Source organism: Caretta caretta, chromosome 3 (assembly GCF_965140235.1).
Source record: "Caretta caretta isolate rCarCar2 chromosome 3, rCarCar1.hap1, whole genome shotgun sequence".
NCBI classification, from domain to species: Eukaryota; Metazoa; Chordata; order Testudines; family Cheloniidae; genus Caretta; species Caretta caretta.
This window is the reverse complement of record NC_134208.1, coordinates 58241949-58266331: the sequence shown is the minus strand read 5'-3', so window position 1 is coordinate 58266331 and position 24383 is coordinate 58241949. Positions and strand designations below refer to the sequence as shown.

Here is a 24383-nt window from a genome sequence, read left to right as displayed (position 1 = left end):
TATTAGACACTGAATCGCATTAGTGCTGGAACATAATACATGAACAGCTTTCAAACTAAACTGAAATATCAGAGAGTTTCTTGAAAAACTGATTTATTTACAATTGGTTTTAGATTAGGAACATATCCAGGTTTCCATGCCTTAGAAAGAACTATCTGTTCCATTGTTCCATTTATGGATAAAATGTTATGTAGTAAATAACTTGTAAGATATTTAGTGCACAGTATTTTGGAAACTCTAGGTTCCTTTTGTAACAGTAAATTTATTTTTTAAAAAAATAATAATTTCCCCATTTGTAACCCATTTTATTTATTGCTGCCTCCTGAAGTAAAAATCTAAAGATACAATCTAAGGTGTATTCTGGCACCTTTTGATTGCCTTTTTAAGAAATGCAGTGGACCTGAAGTTTATGTAGCACAAGTGAAACTGAAATAGGCAGCAATGGATGACACACTGCTGGCAAAAATCCAATCAGAATTTGTTTTAAACTACTTTTGCATACACTCAGAACCCTCAGTAAATCCAAGAATTAAAAAAATGCTTTACCTCACTTATTATATCATAATAATTTATGATAACTTATTATATCAGTGGAAGTTTTATTCTGAGTCAGGACTTCAGGATTTTGTCCAATACCAAAAGCCAGTAAATGTCCTTAAGATTTGGCATGCTACTAATACACAGTAAATATCTTTTGATCCAAAAATATATTTACTATTAATATCTGAATCAAACAAACATTAAATCATACTCTTTCAATTGAAATATGCTGCAGAAACCATAATAAAAATGCATGTGCATTAATTTGCTGGTATTCCATATTCTTTTCCATAGCTATGGTCAAGCTATGCCTCCTGCTCAGAAGCTGAGCCACCTGAGAATATCATGTAAAATCACTGGTGTTTTACCATTATGTTCTGTTATTCCTTTTGTAGAATATTTCTCCTTTTTCTAAGTGCTGAAGAAAGGTGCTGGTGATTCAGTAGACAGCACATTTTAATGCCAGTATTAAACAGAGCCACATATCCTTTTTCTGCAAATGCCCAAATAGCTCACTACTCACGTAAACCTAAATACACTTACATGCCACCGACAGCCATTTATAAGGCCAAAATAATGCAAACTCCACTATCCTGACATTATTACAACCTTCCAGGATATGAAATACTGTAACGAGAGGTCTACTCGTCACCTCTACCCTGTGATGGGGTGTACTATTCACTTGGGGCCCTGGAAAGTCACGAGGGTGGTCTCACCAGGAAGCCCTGAGGTTCCAGTCCAGGGTTCTATGAGAGGAGACAAGGGTTAACTGGCAGGGCACAGAAGCAGATGAGGCTCATTAGCCTCTTAGCTATCGAGCATGGCAGTGGTTCTCAACCAGAGGTCTGGGGGGCCACGAGCAGGTTTCAGGGGGTTCACCACACAGGGCCGGCATTAGATTTGCATGGCACACATAAAAGAAAGAGGAAGTTTGTTGCTGGGGGTAGAACAGCCAAGCAGCCATGTTAAGGGAAATCAGATGTCCACAGATGACTTTGTTAAAACTTGAGGAGGGACCACAGACTTCATTTAAAGCCTGTTAAGAGGGGGTTGAAATGTTTCTACTTCTCTTTCATGAAGGATGAAGAAGTTAGAGGAATCTGATTGTAACAAACACAGGAATAGGGGGCATAGGCTATATGATTTATCTTTCCTGAAGAAAAGGAGGAACTCAAGACCTTACATTGTTTTGCCCTGAAACAAGGCAGTTGAGACTCGTTTGCCTTGACCTTGGTGAGGGGAACCTTGAGATTAGACAGGGTAAGACCTCAAAATAACTTTTCTTTTCTCTTGATTTGCCACAGTTCCTTCAGCTGATTGTCCACACATTCCCATCTCCCTCAGATCGTTCCATAGTGCACTAAATTGGCAATGAAAACACACAATTACATAAACTGTAAATAAAACAAACAAATGGATGTGTGAAACAGATATTCTAAGTCTATATTAATAAGCACAATGTAGTGGTGTTACGATGCAGAACTGGACCAATAGATTGAGCATGCCTTGCCTACAAAAGTTTGTTTGTTGTTGTGTTTTGGGGATTTTTTTAAATAAAAGAATCCCTTCTCATCTATAGGCTAGTTGGGAAAGTGTGTAAAATACAGTCTTTGATTTATGGAGACCTGAGTTCCAAATCTATCCTAGGTCACAAGTAAAAAAATATAATCTCTTCTTAATCTATTTCTTACCACCACAGATCTATTATACGGCTTTGAAAAATTGGCAGTGTGCCTCACAGAGGGCAAAAGCTTGAATCTCAACAAAGTAGTAACTCAGAACTGATATGCCTTAGCAGCTCTGTGTGGGCAAATATTGCACAGGATCTAGCCAACTGTGGTTGGCTGTACAGTTCCTTTAAGTCTCTCACTTGCATAAATGTCAGAGTCACCAGGCAAACAGCACCTCTTAGCCCTCCTAATTTCTTTGAGTGTAACCCCTCCTGCTCCAGGCCTCGAGCTGTTCACTCTCTTGGGGTGGAATCAAGTGATTCTCTCATTCTCAATCCAGGCTCTGGTACTAATCACAAGTATCTCAGCAGGTCCAATTTAGTTCGGCACCTGCAGATCACTTTCCTCCAGGAGCAATGACCAGTTGTACGCAGTGACCAAACAACCTTATTAAACCATGTATTGTTTATTTAGCACCAAAGCAAGAAAAATACCTTAAAATAATAAACAGGCTATATGGATTGCTAGGCTTCCTTGAGGATTACCATCCCCTGGAATTTTGGGAAGGCCCCAGCTGCTTCAGACACTCCTCCAGGACCTGTGTCTGCATCCTTGTCAGTCTGTTCTCCACAGAACAGCTTGCTGACAACTTCCCCCACCTCCCTTGATCTGTGGGAATTCAGTCTTAGAAGGTCAGGTGACAGCAGCAGTTAAAAGGTCATTTTACCACCTAGGCCCATCCAGACAACTTGCTCTTTCGGGTTCAGTTCTTGCTTCCATCATCCATACCTTTGTCTCTTCAAGGTTTGATTATTTCAATGCATTCCACATGGGGCTACATCTTGAATCAATTTGGAAGCTGGAACTGATGCAGAAAGGCGGCCACCCACTTGGTAAGCAGGGCATCCTGCAGAGAGCACATGTTCTAAGGGCAGGCTGTAAAGCTTATTTGTTTCATCTAGACTTTGAGGAAAATCTAAGGAGGCTGAAGTGCAGGCAGATACATAGGGATGTTAGTATTTGGTTACAGGCTGCTGCTCAATAGAACCGGTAAGTTGACTGTATGACATATTATATTGTATTTTGGTTTTGTAATTTCAAATGACCAGCAAGCCACTTAGATCATGTGAATGGGTGGTATTTTATTATTTATTCTAACTTGAAATAAAATTAAATGAATGAATAAATATCCATCTTATTGCAAACAAAAACTTTAAGCTTTTTTTTTTCTGGTAGGGCTGGAAGAGAGATATTTGTGCATTTACTTCTCCTTAGTGGTGCTCAGATACTATAGTGATCTGTGACTTTAAAAAAACCTACAGAAGTTAAAATTAAGGTACTAGAAGAATTTAGATTTGGACTAGTAGTTCTGACTATCTGACTTAGGCAGGGAACTTACCAAACTATCTTATCTAACCCATTAGTACTCTAGTTTGAGTATTTGAACTGTATAATTGCCATCTTTTTCATTCTCTTGAACCAGGAAAGAATGTTTCCCTCTTGCTTTCATCATCTGTGAGAATCAGCACTGATGTGTTGATACAATATGACATCAAGTATGGTTACACTAAAGTCATTAAAAGACAATGAAAGCCTTGAAATCGAAATTTTCATGTCTTTACGTTTCAAACTGGTTTCAGAGTAGCAGCCATGTTAGTCTGTATCCGCAAAAAGAAAAAGGAGGACTTGTGGCACCTTAGAGACAAACAAATTTATTTGAGCATAAGCTTTCGTGAGCTACAGCTCGGAAGTGAGCTGTAGCTCACGAAAGCTTATGCTCTAATAAATTTGTTAGTCTCTAAGGTGCCACAAGTCCTCCTTTTCTTATTTCAGACTGGGTATCACAAGATGATGTGCTTGATCAGGCAGATGATGGATACCATAGAAAACAGGAGAATCCTGCCTGAATTGTAAAGGTGGGCAGGTACAGAACTGCCTTTCTTCTTTCTAATGGGATGAAGAGTGCGATTCATTTGTTAATTTTTACTCCATATGAGCTTTGAAAAAAGGCTAACTGTCTTGTAATTATTCATTATAGAACATTGTAAAGTGTGTGTAAAATCACAACAAAACAACTAACTTAAAAAGCATCTACAGGTGCTCAGCACCTCTGAAAATCATGTAATCGTTTAGAAAAGCATTTAGGTAACATGTTGAAGTCCTTATTCAAGAATGCACTTACAGATATGCTTAAGTGTTTTACTGAATAAGGGCCTACTAGGAGTATCCAAATATGAATTTAGGTTCTAACTTAGGCACCAAGTTTGAAAATGTTGGCCATACTGTACTCAGGCAGTTAGCACCAGCAAATAGTCAACCTCTTATCAGAAAGTTGACAAAATTGCTTGACCATACATCTAATCTGTGAGAGAACCTCTGGACTGCCAGTTAAGGGAGTTAAGAAGCTTGTTCTGACCTCAGCTAGGCAACTGCTTTATGATCATTTTGCAATTGACTAAGGAACTCTGGCTTAGGTGCTGAATTTGCTTTCTTAACTGAACCGTGGTGGTAATCCCATAGGCAATCTATATTTCTTATCGGATAGGTTATCTAGACAGACATACTAGCATTAATACTGAAGAAAATAATATGGAGAATCAGTTTGTTGCTTATTTCAATCACCTGCACAAGGGAAAGATTTCCCCTCTGAAAAGTAAAGATTTGATATTGTAAAGAGAGACGTTTATCTTATTTAGAAAAATGGGATACTGAAACTGGGTCTGCTGTATTTATATGGTATAGGTTTGCCATTAGATAATATTGGGGGTTTTTAAAGCTCAGCTCTTTTACCCACATATGAAGGGCCCAGTTCTGTTCCCATTAATAGCAAAACTCCCTTAATTTCAGTGGAGCAGAATCAGGCCCCAAACCTACAGTAATGGAAACATGAACCTGAGTAAAATCAGGACATGATTAAACTTTAGGCATCTAGTATATCTCCCATCTTAGTCAGGGGTCACTAAAATACAGCAAGATACTACCCATTAAGCCCCAGAGAGCTAATATTTGAAGATTTATTGTGACACTTTGGTGGCTTATATTATTTAAAAGGAAATTACTCGGCTTGTTTTCAATGTGTTTGTTTATAAAAAACAAGGTATGTTACTTACTTTAATAATAAACTAAGTATCTTCATTATAGTGACATTCTTGTGGAAAAATTCACTGACTTCATATATACTAGAAAATATATTAATTACGATTAGTATTATTAAAGCAAATACTGAGTGCAGTAATGATTGAATATTGAACATAAAATGCCACCAATTTAATTATGTTAGGCATAATTCTCATTGCATTACTATTGGAAAAAATAATACTTAATTCAGATCCAAAACAACAACAGTAATTTAATGCTGATGCATATTAATAAACTAGTCCTATTTTTCCACTGTTAGGTTGAAGGTACACCAGGACATAATGATAATCCTGTTCAAATAATCCTATTCAAATAGAGGATTTACATTTCCAGTATATTTATCCTATTAAAAAAATTGTTTTTAAGCTCAAAGAATTACAAAACTGATCAGTCAAAATGTGTCACACAAATGCTGTCCCATAACTGAGCCAAAACCTCTCTGGCCTCTGCAGCCACCACAGCTGCTCCTTCTTCCAAGCTGTAATCAGCATCCCATGCTACACTAGGCATTCATGGCTGTCCTTTCTCATGGATCATATATTTCATTCCACCCAGCCTTTACCAAATACAGCATTTGGAATCTTAGGAAATATCGAGCTTTCTTGATATAAGAGACCTCATGTGGGTGTGGGTTTTTCTCTGGCAGATTGGATGTCAGTCAGAGATAAATTTTAAGAAGCCCAGATTCTTTCATAAACAGGGAGACAAAAAGAGGGCACATCATGCTCAAAATTCACACATTAAGAAAAATGGACCTAGGATTGACCAGAGGAAAATGGAGGTGGAAAATCCTTGCAACACAATGCCAATGTATACTTTCACAGAGGGTATCGGGGGTGGGGGGAGGAGAAGGACTCCTCCTGGCAAAATAGTAATCATAAGATAAGGCCTGACCCACTTCTCAGTAAATGGAGATGGGAGACAGACTGTACTTCCAGGCATTACCTTCACTTTAAAAATCTATTCCAAACAATGGCCCAGAACACTGTCTTTTCTCCTGCGGTCATGCAGGGTTCATAATTCCTTCAGGGTACACACCCATGTGAGGGAACGAACAGGATACAGCTCATCTGCAGTCTTTCAGGTCCAGGACTCTCAGTAACACTTTCCTGAGGAATGTTTTTTGTTCTTTTTTTCCCTACAGGGTGGGGAGAAGTTCTGCTTTTTGTGGCAACCCAGTGTTTCCCCTGGATAGATAATCTGCTGTGGAGCCAGCATCTGCAGCCTTATGGAGCTTACATAGCTCATAGAGCTGAATATATAACATGTGGGATCGGGCCCATACTAAGCTGGATCAGGCCCAAAGAGACTGAATGAAGGCAAGTGAAAGTCACTTGTATTTATTCTCTGGATGTGTAAGTAATAAGAACATTCATCACATAACATCTTGAAAATTCCAGAATCTTCAGTAGCTCTCCAGCAAAAGTGTTGCCCATGGAACACCATAGGGGAGAGGGGGAATGAAGCATTGTTGTCTGCTCCTTCTCTTCCACCATCATAGGTAATAAATGATACAAAGGCAATTTTTAATTGCTGTGGTATTGCTGTTGGTGTGCCACTGTTTAAGTTGGATGAATATTTAACATATAAATTACACTATACATCCTAGTACTGAAAATAAATTTGCCCAGGTATGTGCATTCATGCTTATGTATAGTTTGTTCCCAGCACAATATATCCATGGCAGATTTATGCTGAAATGCCTCTACATTTTTATTGTTATATAGAAGGAAAAAAAAATCTCTGTCGTGTATTTAGCTGAAAGTTATACAACAGGTCATAGAGATTCCATTGTTTTCCTCCTCAGGACCCAATAGAATTGAGTTTTGCATAAATTTGCATTGCTTTACAAATGCAAACCCTGATCCTGGAAGTGGACTGAAACAAGCTCCAGAGGATTGCCACATATGTTCATTGTATGCCCTGAAGTACACCTCTGATTGCTGATACAACAATATTTGTATCACTTTAACATAAGGCAACACCACAATTAATCCAAACACTGTGCCTCCCTAGAGCCTTCAAAATCAGAAAAAAGGAAACAAGAACTCCAACAAGTAAAACAGAAATGAGAAGGGGAGAAAAAGAAATAAAATACTATTTACCAGATTTTGTGACTAGTTCATCAGAGAAATGATACAGCCAAAGAGTTGGAGAAGTGCATAATGTCTAATTCCAAAACATATTAGGCCATATCATGCCATCAGTGTATAATCAGAAGGGGGAGTTCTGCCTAAATATCAATGGCATGATATTTGACATTTGATCAATGTCATTAGCTACAGAAATCACTACTCAATAGACATCTGAGAAAAATATTCAAACAACAAACATGTTTGGAGAACAAAGCTGGAAGAACAGAATTCCTGGTAAAATTATCACTCGCCAGAAATGGGGGGTTCACGGTGTAGGAGGGGATTCGGGGCTGGGGGGTTGGGGTGTGGGTTCCAAGAGGGAGTTTGGGTGCAAGAGGGGGCCCAAGGCTGGGGTAGGGGGTGCGGTGCAGGCTCTGTGAGGGAGTGGATTGTGGGCTCCAGGAGGGAGTTTGGGTGCAGGAAGGGGCTCAAGGCTGGGATACAGGCTTAGGGCATGGGAGGGGGTTCAGGGTGCAGACTCCAGTTGGCGCTTACCTCAGGCAACTCCTGGGAAGCGGCTAGCATGTTCCTCTGACTTCTAGGCACAGGGACAGCCACGGGGGCTCTGTGTGCTGCCCCCGTAGCTCCCATTGGCCATGGTTCCTGGCCACTGGGAGCTGCAGAGCTGGCACTTGGGGAGGGGGCAGCGTGTGGATTCCCCATGGCCGCCCCTATGCCTAGGAGCAGGAGGGACATGTCACTGCTACTAGGAGCCGCGCGGAGCCAGGTAGGGAGCCTGCCAGCCCTGCGCCAACCAGACTTTCAATGGCCCGGTCAGCAGTGCTGACCGGAGCCACCAGAGTCCCTTTTCGACCAGGTGTTCCGGAAAAAAAAAATGGACACCTGGCAACCCTACTGCCATATCACAAGCAAGTTAATAAGAAATGGAATATTTGCATCTCAACAGATTAAACAATGTTAACAAATTAAAAAATATACACAAATAATTGTATCATACCCATAATTATATCAAAGGGCAAAGCTTTCCCCCCCCCACTCCAGCTGCTCATCAGAAAGACAACTAAACACAAACACACACACACACACACACTCTTACACTTCTGAAATTCATAGAGATTATGGAGAGATTTCCAAATATTTCTGGTAAAGACATTCAGATATGTAACCCATATATAAAAATAGATATAGGAAATGTTCTCAAAAGGCACAAATTACATTTAGGCACTCATTTACTTTCAATGGCAGTTAGGAGCTTTTGAAAAATCTCCCCCACAGAAACTTCATGTGTTGGATTATATTTATTGTCGCTGATAATCATTAAATCAGTACTCAATAGTCGCCTTAACAAAAACAAGCAGATAATATGTTATGAAGACAGGTTTGAGCAATATTCAGCTTTAATGTTGGAAGCACTTACAGTAGTGTACCACGCAAACAACAGTTCACTGTATTTCTACACAAACGGATACAAAAAAAAGAATCAGCATTTTAGGGGCTCTCTGAGAAAACACTTTTAGAAAAGTTAGTATTGTTAATGTATTTGCATGTTAAATATTAGCACGAACACAAATGACTAGGTGGTGTGATATGAAGATTTTACCAGCATGAGTTTACGAGGCCAGCCTCGTTACTCACAATTGGTATTGGACATTCTGATTTTATCCGTGTTCATATCTGAACTATTCCTAAACCATTAAGAATTGAAGATTAGGGAAAATTGCCTTTCGAATGGCCCAGACTTACAATACAGATTTTACCTAGAACTTCTATGTCATGAAGTACCAATAAAATGCACACAGGTAATATGTAAGTAAAGGAACATGTAATTTGTGGGTCTGATCTGGCAAACCCTTACTACCCACTATAATCCTATTTAAGTGACTGTCTCTGCCCAATAACAAACACTAAATCCAGAGGTCACAGGATGGTACCCTTTCTGTGTAAAATTACAAAACTCTAGGAATGAAACACAAATAACCAAACTCATTGATTTCTAAACTTTAACTGACTATACCTGTTCCTCAATGGCTAGCTCCCCTTACTCCTTTATTTACAATGGCAAAAGTTTTTCCATTTTGAATAAATTGGACAATATTACAGATTAAACCCAGATCTAAAGTCCTTCTGCATGGAAAAACTCCACGAAAGTTCCACTCCAGGACTGGTTGCTGATTAGATAATGCCACTTATAAATACTGCAACTCCCCACCCCAACCAACCAAACTTCGAATTCTAAAAATTAAGAAAACCGAAAATTTGGGGGAGGAAATAAAATTTGTGATTATGTCATCATGCAGATCAGAGTGATATTTACATCCAGTGTTATATTCTCATGAAAATAAGGTTTAACAATTTATAGCCCCTAACTATAACAGCAATAATAGACTCTGTGGTAATGTAGATATGCATTAACAAAGCTCAGAAATGGCATCTCAACAAGTAAATAACTTGATTGTTACACATTTTTTTCAAAAGATTTGTCATTTTTAACATTACAATATCTGTGTAGAAAATTTGCCAAGATGAAGTTATGTTCAATCAGATGGTTGCAAAAGATGCATCTGAAACACTGAAAATTGTATATATTCTTTAAATTGTATATATTCTTTTAATCTCAATAAATAAAAATAATTTATACAGAAAAAATGCATCCAAAGTAATGAGCTCTTTGCCAAATTTTCACCCAATGGAGCTTCAAATGGCCAAGTTAAAAAGCTCATTAAAATGGGAGTGAAAATAGAAACACTGACAAATCCTTGAACTAGTGGTACTACTAGGTGTACTATACACTACTATAGTACAATAGTGTTTCCAAAATGCTTCACACAGCTTTGATCAGATAAAAAGATACTTTGTTGGCATTTCCAGTTGCCAGAATTGCCATTTGTAATTAAAAACTAAAATTGGCACTCATTCTATGCAGGCAATTATCTAAAGGCATCTGGCAATATTCCTTGTTTACAGTGTTGCTGTGTCATGACTTCACTCAGTTTGGAAATTCATTTTTTTATAGGTTTAATACTGTGAACTTTATTTTAATCTTGGATTTTTTTTAATAATTATCATTATGCTACCAAATTAAACAGAAGAGTCTCAAAGGAGGATTTCTTGGTATTTACATGATGACTGCAATAAGAAGTGTCCTAACAAGTGATTTTCAGAGTATTGGTAAAGTACTGTCTATGCCAGAATATGTCCTAGGGTAAGAGATTCCTATTAAAAACACAAATAGCAAAGTGTACACAATAAGTGAACAAAAATAACAAAGGTTCAGTCTACCACAGTCCATTTTCATAATGAACCATTTAGAGGGGAATAAGTAGTTCTACTTAGTTGACAGCAATCTTTCACTAAATGAAATGTCACTTCAGACCTGTTTCTGTTGTTTTTTGTCAACAGCAATTTTGGTCTACTAAGTAAATCTATCCCTGAAGTACCTCATTAATCACAGTGCAGTGATTCTTGGCAAGATACTCTATATGGCTATAAAAACTGTTATTAAAGAAGGATTTGGGGATTCCCATGCTGGTGTGATACAAAGCATTACTTGATCATAGGTTACCAAAGACAGCTTTTAACAAATAGTTGCTTTATTACTGAAAGTGTTACAGCGGACATTTGCTCACTATACGTAATCATCTTTTCAATGAAATTCCTGGAACTACCATTCAAAGAATAGTAACCTTGCATTTGCTCTATCCTGTGCAGTATGTTAGTTTTCTATGATTAAAGATAGTGACCCACGCTCACACACAATTTATAATATCAAAGATAAATTTTCTGTACTTTTTCAAATGTAAAGCACAATATTTTAAGAAAAAACATTTCTTTGACTAGTCTTAACATCAGTCATAGTTCATCTGGTTTACTGCAGCTTTCTGGGGTTAGGACTATGGTGTATTGCAACGACTTCTTCACAAACTCTGTCTTTAGACTGAATGATCTTTGGTGTAGGGAAATGTATTTGGATGCAGGCAGAATACATAATAATAAAAGAGGACTAATATTGAACTAATTTGTTTTGGAAACCCTGGGGATACTTTAAAGGGGTTGCTTAAGGTAGGGTTTTAAAGCCTACATCACATAAGCAACACCCTGTCTTAAGGAGCCAATTCAAGATACACCTGAATTCTCTTTGGAGGATAACATCTAGAATCACAAGAAACATTTTAGTCACATCCTCTACTAAACCCATGTACACTGCGCACACATCCAAAAGAGAAGAGTAACTTACTAGTACAAGTTGAAATGACATTAACATTCAAGAGACAACATAAATTAAGACTACATAACAAGATAACAATTTACTAAGTGCTTCCTAAATAATGCCCAACTATATGAGAAATAGTAAGGAACTTCTTGGAAGTCTCAGAGTAATTTATCATGATCATTACTAAAAGGAATTAGTTTGGAATTAATCCTAAACATTGAATATTTCAATAAAAATATAACAGTAACACTATGTCCATTAACTACTGCTGCTATGGAACTCAACTGGAAATACATATGCAATTTGCATGAATACTAAATGAGTTCATAATGATCAAAGCGATTATTTATAATACCTAATGAATTCATAATGATGGAAACAACGCACTGCAGGATGCAAATGAGAAAATGGGCAATAATAATTAAATGGAGTAAACATCTTAAACTACATCAGTCCTTGTTTGTAAGAAGCAAAAACTTGGATATTTAAGTGCAGGGGTAATATTAAAGAGAACTGACTAGAACCTAGTTCATGCGTAGCTCATGAACCATCTCTGCATCCTGGCCTTTTACAATCGCCCCACTGTCCTTTTCAAGTTATTGCAGCCAAGAATTCCAATTCCCAAGCAACAGATACAACCGCATCTGCAAGCAGATGCTCGGTGCTTCCTACCTCTAACATGAACAGACACCTGCAAACTTACATTTCAGAACAGATCGAAAACGGTCGAAAAGCTGTGCACCAACACTCTGCCCTCTTTCCCTCCCTTAGCTCTGCTTTTTGTTTAGTTTCTGGGAAAGAGCACTTATAAAAGTGTCTAAAAATAACCAACGGGACGAAACTGTAGTAAGAGCCTGGCTACACGAGCGAGTGAACGGACGCGGTGGGAAAACAGTATTAAAACCCTTTCAGCAGGGGAAGGATTTAAAGGCCCGAAGGGGAAAGTCCACATTTGCTTCCAATCAATTCCTCGTTGGGCATTTTCCGCTTCATGGTCAGGTCTAGGCTGCCTCTCTTTTCCCACCTTCCCATAGCGCCACGAGCGAGCCCAGATCAGCCTTTGCCTGCTGGCTGCCGGGGGCAACCGTCCGAGTGACAAAGAGCCATGCGGCTGGCCCGGGCAGCCCTGCCCCAGCACAGTCCCTTGCAGAAATGACCGCCAACGCGCGGGCCTTTCCCCGAGGGCTACGCGCTTCCCCCGGCACAGCAGAGCTCCCCGTCTCCCATGGCAGTGGCTCCCTTTGCCGGTTGCTGTCACCGCGTTTAAACGGAGTGGCGAGCTGGGGGGGGGGGGGGGGCGGTTGCAGCGTGCACAGACCACCCCAAACGCTGACGTTTCTGAGTCACTTTTTGGCGGGTTTTTGGGGAGCGCCACTCCCTCTCTCCCGCCCTCCACTGGGGGCTGTCACCGGCCGACAAGCCCCACTCTCCAACCTGGACTTTCCCCCGCTTTGCCTCCCACCCCTGGAGAAGCGCTGCAGGCGAGCCACAGCCGTGCGCTTCCCTCCGCGCTCCTGGAAGATGCTCAAGGAGCCGGGGCGGGGCCGTGCCACCGCTCATGCCTCCTCGCTGCTGCGCGCCTCGCCCCACACCCGCTGCCTGGGCGAGCAGGCGCCGGGCTGGCGGGGACAGGTGCGGGCCGGCGGGGGAGGGCAGTACTCACACGAACGCGTGGTAGATGAACGCCCAGCTGCGGGGTCTCTCCAGCACGTTGTACAGATAGTTTTGCAGCCTCCGGTACTTGACGTTCCTCCGGCAGCTCTGGCTGCTGTTGTACGACAGCGGCTTCCCCAGCAGACTCATCCGGGCTCCCCCTGGCTTTCCTCGCCGGTTCTCCCGCGAGCCGCCGCGGCCGATGGCGCTGCCGGTGCCCAGCAGGAGCAAGCCGTCCCCTCTGGGGGCCGAGTTCAGGAGCACCCTGCTGCGGCCGGACTCCACATCCTTCATGCCGCTGCCCGCGCGGCTGCTCTTCAGCCAGAGCCCGGCGGAGCTGCCCTCGTCTCCTCCGCTGTGCTTGCGGGGCATGGCATCACCACGGGCGCTGAGAGCGGGGCAAGAGCAGCACCGGAACAGGGCCCGGGCAGCCGCCGTGCGATCAGCTTCCCCAGGGGCGGGAGGGAAGCGGCCTGCGGAGCAGGGGAGAAGGCAGAAGGGAGAGAGGGGCACAGTGTCCAAACGATTCCCCCGGAGGAGGGAAACAAAGCGGGGCGGGCAAGGGGGAGCCGTGTGGGCCACTTTGATCGAGCAGGGTCCTTTCTCCTGAGCTTCTGGCAGGAAAGGAGCCCAGCGCTCCCCAAACACCCCGACTCGCCCCTGGGGTCCCCCAGACAAAGGGTGGGACTCCTGAGCAGCTCCCCAAGCCTGGTGGTGCCCGCACCTTCCCGTGAAAGGCAGGAGTGGCTTCCTCGGCCCCTTCAGCCTTCTTTAAAAAAAAACCACAACAACTTTGAAATAATATGGTCTCTCAGCGAGCGAGCCGGCCAACAGGGGATCAAGCCGTGAAGGGGAAATGCATCTCTTGGTAGAAGCTCCCTTAGTTTATTAGGATGTAGGGAAGTGAGGAAAAAATATAAAGCCAGGGCAGCTTTAGGGGGGAAATTAACGTAGAAGGCGCCTGTCCTTGGCTTGGCCAGTACATTTTGCTCTGACGGGCACCTCAGTCGACCTACCAAGCTGTTGCTCTAATTTCAAATGCATGAGAAAGTCAGCAAGTAATTGTACATCCCTTGAAAAAAATGCTCCAAAGTGTGACCACTTTTCAATGGGAAACAACACCATGCCCGGGCAATGACAGTGGTGATGAAAACAGCAAACGGCTGATTACACGCAGCTCCTGGAGATTATACACATTGTCGGGAAATGTCCATTTAAATCCGCGAAAGTAATAAAACGGTTGAAGTCTCACTAGCGGCAGCTCCTGTGAGACTATGGAGGAGAGAGCTGTCAGCTGGAGCAGCCTCCCTTCGTCGGTACCCAACAGCTTTTCAGATTTCCCTCCTCCGCCCAATCGTATAGCGTGGCACGATGTCTACAGTAAACAGCTACACAAACAGAAATGTGTATCAGGTCTGAAGTCTCAAATAATCCCCCACGTTGCAGATCCTAATAAACGGCCCTGGCGGGTCCTCGTTGATCGGGGCGCTGGGCATGAACAAATAGGGAAGAGATTCAATCCAAGCCCAAAGGGAAAGAAAGTCCTTCTCGCTCGTGCTGGCAAACTCCCAGCAAGTGCCAGGGATTCGCCCCCGCGAAGGAAAGGATGGTCAGTCAGCAGGCGAAGATATTGCTGGGCGGCGCTTGGTGTCCGAGCGGAACGGAAGAAAACAAAGCTCCCCCTTGCTGAGGGTGGGCGTTTGGCTCCTTGCCTCTCCCAGCGTATCAAGGTGAGTGTGCAGAGAACCACACCCGCAGCTACCCCGCGTCCCTCTCCTCTGAGGCGCGCCACTCACACCGAGGCAGGCGGCTGCGCAAGCGGGATTTATCTAATTATTATTTATTAGCTGTGCTCTCGGCGGCAGCGCCCGCGGCTCCCTCCTGAGCTGTCTCTTGCGGGAGCGTCTCTCGCCCAGACATACACACGCGCGCTCTGGGGAAGGGCTGAAGCAACGTGCGCTCGGCAGGAGCCCCACGTGACTCCCCCCAGCACTCCACCGCCACCCACCCTCTTGAACACACCGGCCGGCGAGGAGAGTCGCTCCGGGCGGGCGGTCACCTGACCCCGGCCGCCACAACTCGCCCAGGGCGAGAGAAGTGGGGAATCCGCACGCCGAGAGGGGTCAGGGCTGGTCATCCTGGCTACACGCTAGATCAGCGTGGATTTGCAAGAGCCCCAGGGCACTGCTTGGCCTCTCTCTCTCTCTCTCTCCAGCAGCACATGTATTGCTGTAGTAAACCAGAAGACATTACTCATTTCCTCTTAACCCGAGCCTGCTGCTGCTTTGCATACTGCAGCTAAAACTCATCAGCGTATCCATTTCCTAAAGTCAACTGTCCACCGCCCGCCCTCCACACACGCAGGCTGTTTTGAAAATAAATAGTTCCCAAAAGGGCACCGTGACACGTGCCTTAAGAATGGGCACAGGGCTTTCTGCCTACTTCCAGTCTAACTGGAGCCGCCTCTGGCTTACAGTGCTTCCACCCCTTTAGCGTTTAGTTAAGTCTCAAACCTGTTCAAATCCTTGACCTCCATAACCTTCTTTTAGTGCTTTGATTGGCACTTTGTTCATGTCACTGACTATTAATTGCGATAGTTGTGTTGATTTTCTGCTTGTGGGACTGTTCTGTTAACTCTGTATTAAGAAAAATGCTAACAAAAATAAGTTCATGCATTCCCGTGTAAGCCTCGCTCCTAAATTAAGAAATGTTTAATCAAGCGTCTCCTGAAAGCAGTCTCTCTGGAGTCTAATTGTTTAGGGCTAATTTTCAGACTAGTTTGGGAACTCTAAAATTAGGCCCTTACTGACTTGTTCCCCATACTGTTAAAGCCTATGTGCATGTGAGAACAATTAACTAATGTCAAAGCAATTAAAAGATCATTGGGGGATTGCTCCTGCAGTCTTTCCTTAAGCAAACCTTCTGTTAAAAGGTATTAGTTATGACCAGCTTCCTTGGATGTTACCTTACTTTTCTAAAGAAGATGCAGCATATTAAACAAATCATTTCACATGTGCAGGATAAAATAACAGGAAGCTAGACAGAGCATTTATGCTCTGCACCATCACATTAATTATAAAGCAGGTGGGGCTTGATTACTTGTCCACTAGGTGTTGTGGTGTTTTGCAATAAGTGTAGTTTAGTAATTAATATGAAAAACTAATTCATACTGAGATAATGAAAAACTTCTGCTGTCTATTACAACCAGGAAACTCGGAAACACAGATACTGATATTTCAAGAATACGGTTGTTTTCAGTTGATCAAATATTTCAAAGAAAATCAAAATGTAAGATCTAGGAGGCCAGTTTAAAGTTTGAGCGTTTGGGGTTGTTGTTTTTTTCACTGTTTAGAAGATTACAGCAAAATGGATGCTAAAATAAATTATGAGAAATTTAAGGTTAAAGTTAAGAACAGGCAACTAACAAATATTTTATTTAGTGTTACAAAATGTCTCCAAAGCTCTTTAATCAGAGAACTTGATCTGCTTCATTTCTTCACTAGATTTCCTCTTGTAAGCAAACAGGAACTTTAAAAAACACAAGTGAGACATAGTGGAAACACAGATCTTGAGAGGGGAGCGGGAACAGTATACACTGAAATACAACACACACACACACAGAGAAATGAAAACAAATGTTAAAAAGTTTCTGTAACTTATTAATTGCAAGTTCATTTCACTCCTCTCTATTTGAATTGTAAATTGAGCTCAGTAAGTTCTGCATTTACTAATTATTTGCACTCCCCCTTTGCATTGATGCAAGTGTTTAAGTCAATATTTCATTTTCCTCTTTCATCCCCTTTGTGCCTTTTAGCAATGGGTATGTAAAATAAGTGTTAAGTTACTAAAGACCTGATCCTGTAAACGCTTACGCATAACTTCATACATAAGTCTCTTTGACTCACATTAGTAAAGTGTTGGCAGGGTTGGTCCCTAAATTCTAGAAAGCCTCAGTGTACAGTCACATCTCTGCAGGAACAGGGGGTGGGATCCACAAAGGGAATTAGGTGTTGTGACTCTGAACGTCCTAGAAAATTACAGGAACAACACTGCAATCCACAAAGCCTAAATCAGACAGCTAGGCTCCTATATAAGGAATGGGGAAAGATAGGTGCCTTAAACTGCTTCCCTACCTAGCATGTTGGCTTTGTGAATCTCAGTCTAAGATAGCCCATGTGAGTTGCCACTGAGAGGATTGTGTGCTAAGCCTCACCCCCTCACAGAGTTTGGACCCTAAATTCAGGTTGCAGGGAGGGGCCTATTGGTGCTTGTGAGCACAAAATGGGGAAGGTAGGTGGCCTAAAACCCAAATTGCATGACCTGAACCAAGATAGCCAAGGGAAAAATTATACCTCTCTTGTAAAGGTTAGCCAGTGGCTAGGAGACTCACTAGGACATGGGAGACCTATGGTTCAAGTCCTCCTCCTCCTCCTGAGGGAGGGGACAAGGGATTTGAGCAGGGATCTGTCACCAGTCAGGTGGGTGCCCTAACCACTGTGCTATGGAATGTTCTGATGTAGGGCTCCCTCAATCTCTCCTATTGACATTGTTCTAATTTAAATAATTGAGTATTAGTTGCGCCAGGGAAGAAGTTAGATTGACTCTGTAGCCTAGAAGAAAAGGAGTACTTGTGGCACCTTAGAGACTAACCAATTTATTTGAGCATGAGCTTTCGTGAGCTACAGCTCACTTCATCTGAGAGGTAGCAGCTTCCTGTTCAAATCTCTTCTCCCGCTCAGGAGAAGGGGGGACTTGAACAGGGCGGCTCCTACAGCCTGGGTGAGTACTAGGCTAATGGTTATAAAGAGAGGTGGTCTTCTTCTCCCTGCCCCCTCCCCTCAGTTGTTTTGGGAACTTGAGTATGGTGCCCAATTCGATAGATGGCCTCTGAGCACACCTACCAAATCAAGCCTCCCACATGACTTAAGCATCTTAGCACCTATCTTCCCCAGTTTGTGAATCGCTCAGGGGGTTAGGCCAGGTCCTTGTATACTTCAATATAACTTATGTCACTCAGGGGTCTGAATAAACCACCCCCCGAGCAATGTAAGTTACACTGACCTAAGTGCTGGTGTGGACAACTTCTCCTGCCAACATAGCTGCCTCTGGTGGAGGTGGATTTATTATGCCAACAGGAGAAAGTAGAGTGTCTTCAGTGTCTTCATGCTACAGCATCTGGTCATTTGTGCCAATGTAGCACTTTTAGTATAGACTAACCCTTAGGCAGGGAATAAGTGTCTAGATGCCTACAGTGAGGCTGCAGCCACAGGTACTGATTTTCTAATGTGCTGGGGAGTACTCCCCCCCAGGCCCTGCCCCCACTCCACCCATTTCCCCATTGTCCCACCCCACCCTGCCCCACCCTCTTCCCCAAGAGCACCCTGCTCTCACTCCTTCCCCCCCCCCCCCAGCACCTTCTGCACATCGCTGAACAGCTGATCATCACTGTGTGGGAGGCGCTGGGGGAGGGGGAGGTGCTGATGGGGGGAGATCTGGTGGTGGCTGCTGAGCACCCACCATTTTTTTTCTGTGGGTACTCCAGCCCTGGAGCATCCATGGAGTCAGCACCTATGGCTGCAGCATATACCTCCAGAGACAGTAAGTTAGGCACTGAGTAAATTTAGATGCCTACAGGGTTAGACAGCAGCCAAATGGGTATATTGCTGATAGCAGTGGTCCCTAACAATGGTGCTTCAGTACCTTTGTGGATTGCACCCAATGTCCACCACATAGATCCCATTGCATCACTGTTTGTCCTTGGAGATAAATTCTGTTTTGGAGGTGCTTAATTTTACTTCTGTGGTTATTTGGATTGATTTCATTGAGACTAGTTACAGCAGTAGTATTAAGCATGTGCATAAGTATTTGCAGGATCCGGGCTTAAGAATTGGGGAAATCAAGTAAAACTGTTAAAGTTAGCAGACCCAATGTCCTGTACTTGATGAACTTTTTGTGAGCCAGTAGGAAATATTGTAATAATTCTGTGCCCCCTAGTGGTACTGAAAATTATGTATTATATAAGAAATAGTTGGGAAACACCAAAAAGATATGCCAGTTTTCAAGTGAAGTCACACAAGCATAGTAAGTCAAGTACACAAATGCAGTATGGTACGGATGAGTTGAATATTTTATTTGCATTTTATGTGAACAATCCTGCTTTGCCAGTATTCTTATTTGATCTAATAATGCTTTGAGAAAAAGCACATAGGACAAAAAGACAATTATTACTTAATCTGATTCTTCCTTATCTATGTGATGGACAATATGGGCATTCAGGGCATGACATGTGGATGACTCCAGGAAGAGGGACTGCTAAGCAGAGATGGGGGCCACCCATGGAGGCAGTGGAAGAGCATATTTGGACACAGACTGGCTAACCTAGTGAGGCAGGCTTTAAACTAGGTTTGAAGGGGGCAGGTGACAAAAGCCCACAGGTAAGTCAAAAACATGGAGACCTGGGAGAAGGGTCAGAATTTGGCAGGGAGCATGGACTGGGGGAGCATTTATGAGCAGCAGGGATAAGGGAGAGAGAAGACCTAACAGGGGTGGGGGTGGGGATCAAATCAGTGTCTTAGATGTCTGTATACTAATGTGAGAAGTATGGGGAATAAGCAGGAAGAACTCAAAATGCTAGTAAATAAACACAACAAACACAATGTCATAGTTGGCATCACAGAGACTTGGTGGGATAATACTCATGACTGGAATATTGGTATAGAAAGGTATAGCTTGCTCAGAAAGGACAGGCGGGGAAAAATGGAAGTGGTGTTGCCTTATATATTAAAAATATAGACACTTGAACTGAGGTTGAGATGGAAATAGGAGACAGACTTGTTGAAAGTCTCTGGGTAAGGATAAAAGGGGTAAAAAAACAAGGGTAATGTCATGGTAGGGGTCTACTACAGACCACCTAACCAGGAAGAAGAGGTGAATGAGGCTGTTTTTAAACAACTAACAAAATCATCCAAAGCACAGGACTTGGTGGTGATGGGGAACTTCAACTACATAGACATCTGTTGGGAAAATAACACAGCAGGGCACAGATTATCCAACAAGCTCTTGGAATGTATTGGAGACAATTTTTTTATTTCAGAGGTGGAGAAAGCTATTAGGGGAGAGGTTGCTCTAGATTTGATTTTGACAAATAGGGAGGAACTGGTTGAGAATTTGAAAGTGGAAAGTAGCTTGGGTGAAAGTGATCATGAAATGGTAGAGTTCATGATTCTAAGGAATGGTAGGAGGGAGAACAGCAAAATGAAGGCAATGGGTTTCAAGAAAGCAGACTTTAGCAAACTCAGGGAGTTCGTAGGCAGGATCCCATGGGAAGCAAGTCTAAGGGGAAAAACAATTGAAAACAGTTGGCAGTTTTTCAGAGAGACATTATTAAGGGCACAAGAGCAAACGATCCCACTGCATAGGAAAGATAGGAAGTATGGCAAGAGACCACGCTGGCGGAACCAGGAGATCTTCAATGATCTTAAAAAAAAGAGTCCTACAAAAGGTAGAAACTAGGTTAAATTACAAAGGATGAATATAAACAAATAACACAAGAATGTAGGGACAAAATTAGAAAGGCCAAGGCACAAAACGAGATCAAACTAGCTGGAGTCTTAAAGAATAACAAGAAAACATTCTACAAATATGTTAGAAGAAAAAGGAAGATCAAGGACAGGGTAGGCCTGTTACTCAACGAGTGAGGGGGAAAAATAATAACCAAAAATGTGGAAATGGCAGAGGTGCTTAATGACTTCTTTGTTTCGGTTTTCACCAAGAAGGTTGGTGGCGATTAGACATCTAACATAGTGAATGAAAGTGAAAATGAGGTAGGATCAGAGGCTAAAATAGGGAAAGAACAAGTTAAAAATTACTTAGACAAAGTTAGATGTCTTCAAGTTACCAGGGCCTGATGAAATGCATCCTAGAATACTCAAGGAGCGGACTGAGGAGATATGAGCGATTAGCGATTATCTTTGAAAAGTCATGGAAGACAGGAGAGATTCCAGAAAACTGGAAAAGGGCAAATATTGTGCCAATCTATAGAAAGGGAAATAAGGACAACCTGGGTAATTACAGCCCAGTCAGCTTAATTTCTGTCCCCGGAAAGATAATGGAGCAAATAATTAAGCAATCAATTTGCAAACATCTAGAAGATAATAAGGTGATAAGTAACAGCATGGATTTGTCAAGAACAAATCATGTCAAACCAACCTGATTGCTCTCTTTGACAGGGTTACAAGCCTCGTGGATGGGATGGGGGGGGCAGAGAAGTGGTAGATGTGGTGTGTCTTGACTTTAGTAAAGCTTTTGATACTGTTTCGCATGACCTTCTCATAAACAAACTAGGGAAATGCAACCTAGAGGGAGCTACTGTAAGTGGGTGCAAAACTGGTTGGAAAACTGTTCCCAGAGAGTAGTTATCAGTGGTTCACAGTCATGCTGGAAGGGCATAATGAGTGGGGTCCCACAGGGATCGGTTCTGGGTCTGGTTCTGTTCAATATCTTCATCAATGATTTAAATAATGGCATAGAGAGTACACTTATAAATACAATAAGATAATCTTTCAAAATTATAAACTCATGTTTTTTTGACCACCTTGCATTTTCCCAACTATGAACAGCCTATGTTACAGATCTTGGTCTGTGGAAGGGTACAATTTAAACATTTACATTTTTTTATAATAAAAGGATCATATTATATGGACTAGTTGTGCTTCCAATTAAGAGATATTAAGTAACTAAGAGTAAAGGTATGTTAATTATATAGCATATTGTCTTAATTAATTGGTATTTCTGGATTCCATTTGGATAAAAGAGTAAAATTATTTTCCTCAGCAACAAAGTAGTACCCTTCATTCCAGTAGGATCCACTTCCACAGGGATTTATAAATACTTCATGAGAGACATTATTCACTATCAACAACTTCAGGCACAAATGTAAAGTGCTAGAAGTTGAGGAAATTATCTTTCACTTGGGCAAGGAGAGGTATGTGTTAAACTTGCAGATAAATATTTTAACAAGAATACCAAAAAGGAGCTGATCCAGCCACAGGGCCTCAACACAAGTAATACGAATGATTAAGCAAGTCAAATACATTTATTCATCTCTGAATATTGGTGCCATCATAGCAGGACTTTTGGAAGCCTTCCCTATCCATTGCTATCTTAGAGCACTCTGCAGCTGACCACCTGGTGAACTGCCCTCTATTCATCTCCTTGCTGGTCATCCCCTGCTAATCTGATCTGCCACCTGCCACTATTCCTTCCATAATAACGTTTTCAAGGATATTCCATCTTTATGCCTAATGTGACCAAAGTACACTAGTTTGCACCTGTTGATTTCTGACATTAGGGTGTGCTTCTTTCCAATAATATTTCTAACATATTCATCTTCTTTTCCATACAGGAGATGCGCAAGAGTCTTTGCCACCACCACGTCTCAAAGGCTTCTTTTTTTTTGTCCAAAGCGTTAATTTCTCATGATTCACACCCATAAATCACTTAATCCAAAATAAAGCTTTTCACCAATTGAATCTTCATACATTTTCAGGTGCTATTGTTCTCATAAAGGAGACCATAGCTGAGCAAGCCATTCCTACTCTTCTTCCAATGTCTTTGGAACAGCCTTTGTGGTTGGATATGTCTGATTCCAGATAACTGAATTCTTCTACTGCCTCTATTGTTTGACCATTAATCATGGTGTCCACTTATCTGATTTTTCTCAGCTGGCCACTCCTTCTCACTCTTTATTTCTCTGTGGAATGAGACACGTCAGCAGGCAGGCCTCCTTCCCTGAGGACGAAGTTGTGGCCCAAAGCATCCAAGTATTCAGACTACTGTGATAATCTTGTACAAAATATGCCTTGTGAGGTATCATTTTAAAAACTAATAACTCGCAGGTCAACAATATCATGGTGATATGTATGTAGCAACATTATATGTCAAGTTATGCATTCCCCCTGTATGATTGTGATGGGGTCTCCGGGGTGCAACTTGGACTGTGGGACCACTGAGCCCTCCAAAACCCACCAGCCTGGGGTAGCCTTCACGCTGTGATGCTAATGCCAAGTTACAAGCCTCTGACAGCCACTGCACTTACAGACATCCACAGGCAGGGACACACCCAACTGACTTACATGAATGATTTCCCAGTCACTCATGAACCATCAATAGAGACGCTCCTGCCAATTGCCCTCAGCTCCCCAGCCTTGCACCCCAGAACTGTACCAGCTTGAAATGGTCAGAAGCCTGGTCAGTCTAAGTTCAATACCTAGTTCGCTACTCAAACAACAAAGTAGTGGACATGCAACAGCCCTTATTAACCTGAGCTGAGATTTCCCAAGCAATTCAACCAAAACACACTGTTTTAGGTAAAATATAAAACAGATTTATTAACTACAGAAAGATAGATTTTAAGTGAGTATAAGTGGTTGGCATAAAGGTCAGAGATAGTTACCTTAAGAAAATGAAAAGTAAACACACATTTAAATCCTAAACTTTTAGTCTAAGCAAGAGTTGAATCAAACAATGTTTCACCCTGACAGATGGCACAGGCAGGTTACAGTTCCTCAATACACAGGCTGGGACTACCTACCAACCTGGGACCACCCTTCCCCAGTTCAAAGTCTTTGTCTTCCAGATGTTTTTCCAGGTGTTGAGATGGGGGGAGCCAAGTGATGATGTCACTTCCCCTCTTTTATACTTTCTTCCAGCTTGCTGGAAAGATCCTTGCTGCAAAGGGAGGATCAGGTAGCCCCTGTTGGTCAAGCAGTCTTCATTGCATATGTGTCTTCTCTTGGGAGTCTCTGGGATAGTTTGGTTTCTTTTCTTGATGGTTGTTCATGAGCCATTAATGAACATCTGGCTATTGATGGCTACTCCTTTGTTGTAACTGAAAGGTTGGTTGTGGCTGTTCCCAACCTCACAACGTATTTCAGTAACACAAATAGCAATACTTATTAACATCACGTACAACGATAGCACATAAAATCCAACAGCATATTAATGTTCAACAGGGCAAGACTTTTAAAATGATACCTCACAAGATATACTTTGTACAAAACATATCATAATCATATC

At 42.2% G+C, this 24383-nt stretch overlaps 1 protein-coding gene and 1 long non-coding RNA gene across 3 annotated transcripts in view; one reads left to right on the top strand and one right to left on the bottom strand.

Moving 5' to 3' along the window:
- Positions 1–14065, bottom strand: part of KCNQ5 (potassium voltage-gated channel subfamily Q member 5) — a 530762-nt gene extending 516697 nt beyond the window's left edge. Inside the window, exon 1 of one of the 2 annotated variants that reach the window (XM_048845923.2) lies at positions 13318–14065. In XM_048845923.2, coding sequence (XP_048701880.2) covers positions 13318–13679 — 362 coding nt within the window. In that variant the 5' untranslated portion in view covers positions 13680–14065. The remainder of the gene's footprint in view (positions 1–13317) is intronic. The other variant, XM_048845922.2, reaches the window with a different exon arrangement.
- LOC125634773 (uncharacterized) lies at positions 14066–23476 on the top strand. Its single transcript, XR_007356055.2, has 3 exons — positions 14066–15037; positions 19584–19741; positions 22711–23476. It is a non-coding gene; the product is annotated as an uncharacterized LOC125634773 (long non-coding RNA).
- Positions 23477–24383: the final 907 nt, after the last annotated feature.